The 10,690-nt window shown below is 44.8% G+C and overlaps 1 protein-coding gene across 1 annotated transcript in view; it reads right to left on the bottom strand.

Annotated features, from left to right (window-relative positions):
- SGSM3 (small G protein signaling modulator 3) overlaps nucleotides 1-3,069 on the bottom strand; it is a 20,015-nt gene extending 16,946 nt beyond the window's left edge. Inside the window, exons 1-3 of the mRNA XM_010131906.1 lie at nucleotides 3,063-3,069; nucleotides 2,079-2,164; nucleotides 793-859 (exon numbers count right to left, since the gene is read on the bottom strand). Of these exons, the coding sequence (XP_010130208.1) occupies nucleotides 793-859; nucleotides 2,079-2,164; nucleotides 3,063-3,069 (160 nt within the window). The remainder of the gene's footprint in view (nucleotides 1-792; nucleotides 860-2,078; nucleotides 2,165-3,062) is intronic.
- Nucleotides 3,070-10,690: the final 7,621 nt, after the last annotated feature.

Genomic DNA, 10,690 nt, shown 5'->3' on the forward strand with positions numbered 1-10,690 from the left:
TGTACAAGTCTATCAAACATTCTGGCTGAAGAAAATTGCTGTGTCCTGTCCTTATCTCTGGGTCACTGCTTCAGAGAGGATCCTCTCTGACAGTGCACACACGCAAGCAACTTCTGCCCTTGCACTGTACGTCCTGAGCCCTAGGAACATCCTCTCAGAGCACATAAAGCAATTCCTACATCCCCCACTCCTTTCTCTTCCTCTTTGCAAAGGCAGGCAGCTGTTGTAGTTCGATGCCCAGCTGCAACAGCTCTCCACGTGTCCTTCTGTTTGGTCACCTGCCTCTCTGTCATGCAGAAAAACTGAGTTCTGTCCCTACAATTTTCCCTGCACTTTGCCAAGCTGCTGTGATGGGTAGAACACATACAGTTGCCACTCACCTTGGTCATGAGTTTTTCAACAGACAGCACGCGTCACTGTGCTGGCTATCCATGCTTACGATGCTACTGAACACAACAGAGACCCTACTGTGAACTGGGAAAGATGCCCTTCCCCAGCATGCATCTGCTAATGGAAATGGTAGCTGCCTCTTAACTTTTCCAATCCCTCTTACCCACAGCACAAGCATGAGGGATTGGAAAAGACTCTACTGCATAGTCTGAGCTCCAGAATCCCGTAAGACCAGCATGTCTAATGCACTAATGATTACAATGGTAGGATACAGAAAGATGATGATGGGTGGGTAGGCGAGGGCTAGCTCAGAGTTGTTGTAAAATCACCCTGCCTGGCTCGGCACACTCAGAAGCATGAGAAGGGACACAATGGAAGGGGGAGGGATGGGACTGGCTTTACCTTCCTTATCAACTCGGAAACCGAATTCATCATAGTGGAACTCTAGCTGCTCAATGGATTCTTCTTTCTGGGAGATGTGAGAAAGGAGAACAGACACTTTCACGAGTTCATTACTGAACAAATGAACAGAGACATGTGGATATTGCCCTATCCCACCACTATTCGCACTGTCCCCTCTGAGCAATGAGACTCCTTGCCCTCTTATTTTCAATGTCTCCCATCACAGTTCCCAGCTGGGGAGGTGTTGCATGCCATTCCCATTTTGACTTCTCCATGAAAGCTGTGAAGCTCTGCCTTCACACCTGCACAGATTTTCCCAGCAACCTTTTTTCCAGCAGGGCTTGAGCGCAGCATCATATAAATATCAGAACTTCCCACCTGGAGGGGCACACAGCCCTCCTCATGGACTGAGGAATCCACACACACCAGCTAAAGTGGTCTCTACTGTCTGCATCTCTAATACACAGCAGTTCTCTGTTACCTCTGCACACACACTGCAAATCGAGCTCCCTGCATTGCTTCCTCTCCTGCCTGTTGCTTTCATATTGTCTCTGAAGGACAGTGGGCAAAATTGAGACTTGCACCTGTGAAGCAAGCCCGAATTACGAGCCAAAGCAAATTAAGGTCCATGATCCAAATCTCAACTTTCCTTGTCTGTGCTCACGGTTGGCACTGGGGGATATACACTGGAGGTTACAACCAGGCTTTTTAAAGGAGTGAAAACCTAGAGATACCTCCCATTCCCTGCAGGTCCACCTGCCCCTCCTGTGGGGTCTCTCACAAGCAATATTGCACCTAGGCAGCACTCAAGAAGCGTGCTTCTGGCACAGCACCACAATAAGCCTTAATCTGTTTCACTGGGCTCAGCTGACTTCAGCAAACACGGGTAAATGATGAAATTCCATGGCTGCTTCCTTCCTTCCTGCTCTGCCCACCTGGTGACAAGTCTTGAGGCTACCATTTCCGGCTGTGCACAGGCCATCCAGAGTAGCTTGATGGTGACAGAGACTCCCTGAGGGTGTCAACATTTTTACTGTGAAGCAATAGTTGCAAAACAGCAGGGCAATAATTCACACAAGTTTCTTCGTGCTCTGCAAGATTCTCTTGCAAGATCCAGGATGCAGCCACAAAACACATGAAGTTTAAGCAGCAAACAAGCATCCACAACCAAACCACTGGAGGAAGAGCTACTCTCCCTCTTTTTTCCTGTGGCTTTCAGAGACCACCAGAAATCATTCACTTCTATGCAGAGCCAGAGAACACCTCCTCCCTGCCCCACACCATACCTGTGTGTATTTTGCCAGGATCTCTTGAGGCCAAATGCTGGGAGTGAGTGCTGAGAAGGGACCCCCAGCAGAGGGAGTGTGATGGCCTAAACAGAAAGAGATATAGCAGTGAGAACCTGGAAGGACTCCTTTGAAAGAGCACATTGGACACAGACTGTTCCAGCAAGAGAAGGACTTTCTCAGCAGTTTGTCACTACTGCCTCTCTAGACATTGAGAGGGCTCCCACTTCACCAAGGAAGCAACTAATTTCAAATCATTTTGTCCCTTATCAACAAGCAAAAAGAAGCAGAAAAACCAGAGTTACAGTTTCCTTTGCAATAACAGCAGATGTCAAGTTTTGCAACTGAAGCAGATAAGCACATCCCAGGCCTTCCACTGGGCACATCAGTGACAAAAAAGGTTTACTTGGCTTTGAGATACAGTCTTCCTCAGAGTTATACACACTGAAATAACCAGCTGGACTGCAAATGAAGGTGTAAACAAAAATATAGGGTGGGAGAGGGACTGTAAAAGGGACATGCTGGAGAAAACCTAGTTTTAGGAAAGCTTGTATCTCAGTAGCTCACAGTAATTCTACTAATCCTTCAGCCTTCTGCCTGCCCTAGAGCTATGATTTCATAGCAAAAATCCCTCAGATCATAAGCAAGCCACCTGCTTTGGGGTAAGTCTTGGGAGGATTAGAGAACTAACCAAATCTTATGAAAAATGAGGAAGGTGGACTACATTTCAAACTCTTTCTTCGTCTGAGTTGAATGGCTGAAGCAGCTTCTGCAGGCTTCAGCTCAGGGGAACAGAGTTCACCCCAAGTGAAAAGGCAGCTGGGTCACAAAGAGTGGGGTGGTCTTTTCTCCCCCAGATTGACCAGACAGGATGTTAATGTCAAGAATGGTTCTTGGAAACAGTAACTTTCTTTGACTAAGCTGCAGCTGAAGAAAGAACAAGCAATCAAACAGTAAGGTATGTATCCATTTCTGCCTGCTTACCTGACATTGCGCTAGGTAAGGCTCAGCGGGCAGAGGCTGTCAGCAGGTCCAGAGATGCTGTTCTCAGAAGTGAGAGATGACTACCCTGTTATAAAAAAGAAAAAAAAACGGTGATGACAGAACTCAATTAGCATCTAGGAGCACAGTGGACAGACCCTTCACCCAACACTTGCCCATAGAAAAATAAAATCCCTTGTTATTTAAGTTCCCCACAGAAGAATTAAATTCCAGAGACTAGAATTTCATCTTGGTTTCATATCTACCCCTCAGCTAGAAAGAGCACACTGTCATTTACCAAATTCCTTGTGACAGTAACAGCACTGCTGATTGAAAAAACGTCAAGAATCAAGTCAACTTTCATCACCTTTTCCATCACATATTGAGTCCCATATTTCAAAGAATCACAGAATCATTTAGTTTGGAAAATTCCTCCAAAATCACTGAGTCCAACTGCAAACTCAGCACTGCCATGTCCACCATCAAACCACGTCATTAAGCACCACATCTACAAGTCTTTTAAATACCTCCAGGGATGGTGACTCAGCCACTTCCCTAGGCAGCCTGTTTTATTTAATTATGAAAACACATCATACGTCATCATTCTCTGAATACACTGTCCATGGAGAAGGGACTGGAATAGTCAAAAGGGTATAAGGGGATATCATTAGATGCAATAAGCCTTAAAGAGATCTTTAGGGGTAGCATTACAAGAGCAAAGAGTATTGGGCTGTGAAATACAGCTCCTTGAAGGGAGCTGGGAAAGCTTCAGATGTGATGAGCCGGACTAGGATATGGACAACATGCTATTAAGTACCTCTGCAATGAGCCAGCCCGCATAGCTTCCCTCCTTACTTTCCAGATTTTTATAAGGGTTTTCAAGAACAGCAGTGGAATAGTTCAGTAATCAGAGAGAGATGTTTTGGACTTTAAGATCAACCTTATAACTGTGTGTGAAAGGCAGCAAGAGCCACCTCTACCAAGCAGGTAAAGTCAGTGCTGGGATATATCCCAGTCACCCTTACTTGGGAAAGTACCTAGAAGAAACTAACATTTGCAAATCTGGGGTGGGTTTTCCAGCTTCCCCTTTCCAGTAGGGCTACTTACAACTGCAAACCACTAAAAGAAGGAACCCCAAGGATTCATCCAGCAGGCCCTGTTCAAGTTGTATACAGCGCTGAATAGCACATGGTTATATTGACTTTGCTCCTAGTGAGCACTTGTAGCCTGGAAGTGGCTTTGCTACAGCCCTCTAAGATAAGCAGTTGTAAAACATTGCAAAACCGTAACAAACATCTATGTCTGAAAACACAAGCGATAAGGCTTCTTCCACCCAGATTTAAACAGTTCTTTACATGAGAAAGGCTAGCATGAAGCAACAGACACTCTGATCTTCTGATGCCAACTCTCAGGTCAAAAAGAAAAGAAAAAAACCAACCAACCAACCAAACAAGAATTTCAGCTTTTGTTTCTGAAAAGTAACATTGTCCCCACACTGCCAGTTCCTTACCCATGTGTTCTGTAAATGCTCTTCTATCCTGCCCATCACTCTAGCCCCACTTGTTCTCTTAGCTCCAACTTTTCCCTCAGTAGCTGAAGACATAACAAGAACTACAAAATGAGCACCTGCACACTCATTTTACATGGGAATGCACACAGCTCTCATACCAAGCAAGTAAATCTGCTGACAATACTTACTCACCTTTCAACATGGCTGTGAAAATATTTTGATACTTTTTTTTTTCAGGCTTATCACTGCCCTGTGACCACAGCTGCTCTGTTCCTGAGCCTGCAACATGCCCTTCTCTCAGTCCAGTTAACCCTGTTTCCAACGACTTTTATTAGGAACGCAGTCACTGTTTCAGCCATGCTTCTCATTACCTGTGCTCTGGAGCCATGCCCAGCGCCTCAAGCCTGTAAGCAGGGATTCCCCTAGGTCATTATTAACCTAAATTGCATGCACAATCACTGCTGCACCTCCCTGCTATTGAGGAGCTGGGTCAGTCAGTGTGTTAGGCACACGGATGAGAAAAGACTACATAGCAAAGGAATTTACCACAGTGCTCGGGAAGCAGGGCAGGAGAGTGCTGAGGCCAGAAGCCCATTCTTGTCTCAACACAGGTGTAGCAGAGCGGAACACCTGCCCTTGTCCATGTCATCGCACGCTGGCCTCTGCCATGCTGGAGATCGCTCCCTGCCTGCCCTTTCATCTCTGCCATTAAAACACTGAACTTGGTGGGCAGGTTTTTCCTGCCCCTGGTTCCTATAGAAACCTGCCTGCAAGGTTCCATCTGGGACCAGCTCAGAGAGAGCACGAAAGGCTCACCTTGCTGCTGCACCGGGGTGTGCAGAAGGGAAGGGCAGGGAGTGCAAATCTCTCCAAGAGAAGGCTCTTGCTGCGACACAAGGAGGAGGTGTGCTGGGGACTGCCCACAGAGCCAGGCGTCTCCAACAGAAGGCTACTGCACCAGCACTGTAGCTCTTCATCGCCCTACTTTCTTGCCTTCTCCCACCCTGCCTCCAGTAAAGCATCACAGGAACAGGGAGGAAGGTTCCCTGGCACAACCAGACATCAGCCAGTGCAAGCCAGGAAGAGGTGAAGGATAGCTGGCATATGGGATAGATACAGCAAGTGCTTTCCTGTGACTGAGGGATATAAACCCAAAGCAACTCTCAAACTTTCCTAGCCAGGAGACAGCAAGTAACAAAAGGGGATCCCATTAAACTTGGGAAATTGCATGCCTGGAATTGCTACACTTAGCTTTGCTGTGTCATTCACACAGTACATACTTCTGAAATGGAGCAAGAGTAAGGGCTACAAAGAAAAAAAACCACACCAGAACCAACAAACATTCATGACAACTCCCAAACCCTCGGAACTCTAAAAAGAAAAGTGGTTTTCACCCACACATTAAAAAGCATCTCCCTTGTTTAAAGGCAATTTAAATTTCCTATACAAAGCGATTTTGGTCACACAACAGATAGTCTTCACACTTTGAAAGAAAAACATTTTTTGTTAAAACACAAATGGTAGCTGTTATTTGTAGCTTTACTTTTTGAGTTCAGACTCTAAAACAAATCACACCACCATTGACTCCAGCCTGCTAGAAGACAACTATAATGGCAGTGTGTCCCTGAAAAAGACGACTTCAAGGGAAGCCCACAGTCAACATCAGGCACAGCTATCTGAAGCGCTCCAGCTGCAACACCTTTGTCAGAGCTGCAAATAGAGGCTGTGCAACATTATATCCAATTAGTTTCTTTTGCAGTGTATGTGTCCTTTAGAAATTGATGTCTGCAAAAGAGACCTGCAAATTTATTTCTACCTGGCAGTATCAAGCCTCCTCTGGACACACTTGTGCTTCCACTCAGTTGTTATATGAGAGATTTCAATTACCTGGCCTCTTGCAAACACTAGATAACAATCTCCCGCTGCCTGTGTTTTACTGGCTTGGCCTCTTCTGCCACGTGATCTCCACTCAAGCCTGCTGCGGTAGCGCCTGGGTGTGCTAGGCATGAAATGACACTGTCCAGAGCCTTTCAAGTAGGATCTTTATTTTGGGACAAAACCTCCTTCCCAGGAGTGTTCTTCCTCTGATGATTTTAGCAATAATAAAAAATAAGAAGCCACCAAAAAGCCACCAAAAAAGCAACAAACCTCTAGCAGACAGACTGTGCAGAAGACAAACATTTTACAAAGCAATGTTTTTGTATACAAAAAACATTACATCTAGTAACTATTCAGGAGCCGTCAGTGAACATCACCAAAAGGACCAGAAGAAGAATAACAATTCCTTCTAGACTTATTTTCATCTGCTGTCACAGGAACAGCATATAAAACATTCCCTCTGACAGCGAGTCAGCACAGGGAAAACCTCTTCTTTCCATCATGCTTAACTTGAACACGAAGCAACACTGTATGCAGTAAATCCCACTGCCACCCCTGGACTATCAGCTGGTTTCCACTGCTCGCTCTCCTCTTCCTTTATTTAAAAAAAAAAAAAAAAAAAAAAAAAAAAAAAAAAAAAAAAAAAAAAAGTTTGTTTAGGAAGAGAAAGAAGCCATTGCAAAGCCACAGTACCTATCCGGAGGCCACACACTTAGGTATAGTTCTAGAAGTCTCTTCCAGCTCAGCTTTTAAAATTCCATGTAGACTGCATCCAATTTAACATTTAGACCGGCTCTTCCTCTGTCAGAAATCAGACCCTGCACCGAACCAGGCAGATAATTTCTATCCTCCACACCTGGAAAGCTTTGCTTTTCTAATTAAAATCCTGACTTGCCTGATGAAATGCACAACGGAAGTTGCCAGCAGGAAGCCTTTTGCCTTCGCTTCTCCCCGAGGTCGGGCAAAGGCATATCCTGGAGCTGCAAATGCCATCAGCCCTACGAGTCAATATTTGCTTTGCACGTATACAGTCAGAAGAAAACTTCAGCTTCATGAACAAGCAGGTAAGTGAACAAAGCACAGCCACACACCTGATCAAGGGGCAGACAGGATGCAGATAATTTCTGCCCCTCGCACCAGGACACCCTGGCTTTTTAAGTGATGCAGAATCCCACACAGACATTGACAGGCAACAGCTCCTGGATAAGGAGTCTATATGGTGTTGGTGGACTTGTATCATTCCAGAAACTCTCTCTGAGGCTTAGAAACCTCAACTAGCCTCACTGCTTTGGGTTTTGAGAAGCACACTGCTAATATAGGATGGAGGTCCTGAGGCAGTAGCCCTCATGCTTGCTTTCTACCACAAAAGGTGGAGGCTGTGACAGCCTTACAGAGCCAGGTGGGCAGGTGGACAGGATAGCAAACTGCTGACAGCTGCAGAGGCATCGCTCCAGATTCCGGTGCCACCTAAGTGGATTCCTAAGTGGAATCGCATACTGATTGCAGGAGTGAGGCAGGGCAAAGTGCCTCCTCCCAACTGCACCAGGGTGCTATTACAGCCACACATAACAGAGACCACAAAAGGTCAGTTGGAACTGTGTGTCTCCTGTCATAAAGCACCTTGTAGGCTCCTGGTCACACTGGAAATGTAACTCTGTGCACAAATGAACTAACAGGTACTTTCATGCAACAGACCTGCCCCCTGCACTGATGGGTGTCCAGCAAGTCTGCCTGCTGTAGTGACAGAAAGCACACCACTGGAGCTGAACATGCTGAGCCATTCCAGTTCATACAAAAAGAACAGAACAAGTAACTTCCAGTTTTGTATCCATTTCATCTCCTTTTTGAAAATAAGGATGTGAAAAAGCAGAATCTTGTTTCCTACCATTTACACACTGGGCAGAAAGACCACAGACAGACATCCTGACCATAGTTCAGCATGTTAAGCTTGCTTCTAAGAAAACCCCTACACAACACCTACTTAGTAGAATGCAGATATTCTACATATCAACATACATTTTCTTTTCAGAGCAGAACTGCCTTTTATTTATCTGGCTCCAAAGCAGACTGCTGATCCTTTCTGCAGGACACAGCCTGAAAAGGCTGAAGCTTTTACTTCTGAAATCCGGAGATAACAAAGGCTTCCCCCATTGGCTCATGAAAAACAAAAAAACTAACCAAAACCCAAACCAGAATCAATCTCACTTATGACTCTGCTCATTCCTTGTGCTGCTAACACTAGCTACCACACTTTTAGCCCTGGAAAGCAGAGGTTGTCTATCCTTACACAGCAAACACTTGGTGCCTGCTAAGCATGAACTGCATTGCTTTTTGCCAAGACCCTTGTGACCGGAAGAGAAGTTTCCCCTTTTCCAGTGCTCCTATTATTTGAGTGGTGAGAGGATACTGATGGAAACGTAGAGTGCCCCTCCCACCTCACACAGAAGGACTACAACAGATCGAGCACTGGAACAACAGCTGCATTTTTTTTTAATCTGCATTGAATGAGGATGGAAAAAAAGGCCAGGACACAAACTAGCAAGGAGTCCACTCCCACTGCACAGCAAGATTCTCCTTGCTTTCAATGCAGAGGGGAAAAAAACCTCATGTGTGCCTAAAGGCAAGTCTGTAAATGCCCTCATCTTCAAGGCTTTGGATAAAGGTCATTCTATGCTGAACACTGCTACGCAAACATAATCCAAAACTTTCTGATTAATGTCTAAGGGGGCCCCAAACATCTCCAGAGATGTTGATTACTCCGATAAACAGACACTTTTGCCCCAATAAGCACAGTGCGGGACCAGAGCACTTCTGCAGAACTCTATAGGAACTAATTTCCCTCAAAATTCTCCAGAAGTGGTTTTTACCTTCTGGTCCATGAACTTCTGCAAGTCTGCAAACTATTTTTAAGATGTCTGTAGAAGGTAATGGCAACTGTTCAGTTTCATTTAATATACAGAAGTTTGAAAGAAAACATTTCTCTTAGAGATGCAGGGTTATACCAAACAAAGAAAGATTAAGAGACATTACTGACAGTTACTTAAAGTCAGATATTAGAAAGTCTTTTATATCATACTCCTTCCCTAAGCAGTGACAAGGAGTGCTATCCAATGCTCTCTTCATCACCTCCAGAGCCAACCCTGTAGGCTCATCCCCAGTGAAACTCTGATTCTCAAGCTGGTCTCATCCAACTGTTCTCAGCGACAATGGATCAACAGCCTGAAGAATGGCTCTTCCCTGACAGGACTCCTGATGGATTTGCAGAGCTTTAGCTGTCACAGGTTGCCATTCTCTTGGTGAGGCAGAAGAAAGTCTAGATTCAGGTCACTTTCCTGTAGATCTGTGGTATTACTATTTGCTCCAGTATTAGCAAAAATCAAGTCAGATTCACCTAGCAGGACTCTAACCAGGTTTCACTTTTTCTGGCTCCAGAAAACAGCTTTTTAGGGTAAGTGTATCCCACAGTACTTGAGATTTTTCTCCTTCAGGGCTTTGTCTTTCTAGAATTCAACTTTCTGAAGAGGCTAGTAACACCCAAAACACCTCTCAAGACTGTTTGCAAAGCTCTTATCTAGCATGTCATGTTACACTACTTAGATCTTGTTCCTGCAGAACTTTATAGGCACAAATAACTCAAAGGAAAAAAAAAGCAAAATATACAATGATCATTACTATTTGTTACAACTCCCTGATATTTCCTGTTTCTGGGGATCAGAAACAGGACAGAAGGGTTTGTCTCCAGAACAAAAGGGTGGCCAGGTTATGGACATTTCCTCTCATCTCTGAATCATCAAGCACTTCCCAGCCAAGAAATACTGCACTGACTGGGCAGTGACAACAGTTCTTATAGTCATTATACTATATGATGTATGCTATCTTCTTTTTTCCTAGCTCATAAAACAAGCATGTTCTCATTTCTCCTAGGTTTTCCCACCCCCTCACACCCCCACCTCCCGCTTAAGGCAAAACCAGGATTACCCTGTTAACAATATAACTTGTTGCACTGCAGTTTAGAAAAAAGCTGAGACTTCCTCAGAGGCAAAACAAATGCGCCAGGAAAACATCCTCCTCTTCCCTATCTGGTGTCAACAGTAACAGCTGAGAAGTTTTTTCTCATTCCGCCCAGATACTTACCCTGTGTAAACTTTACGTACCTAAAATCTTGACCATGTGATGAAATGTGGCATAGAGAAAAGTTTAAACAAGTCTTTGTATTGCTGAGAAAATACAAACCTGAAGTGCC

Source organism: Buceros rhinoceros, unplaced genomic scaffold (genome assembly GCF_000710305.1).
Source record: "Buceros rhinoceros silvestris isolate BGI_N320 unplaced genomic scaffold, ASM71030v1 scaffold6232, whole genome shotgun sequence".
Taxonomy (NCBI): Eukaryota; Metazoa; Chordata; class Aves; order Bucerotiformes; family Bucerotidae; genus Buceros; species Buceros rhinoceros.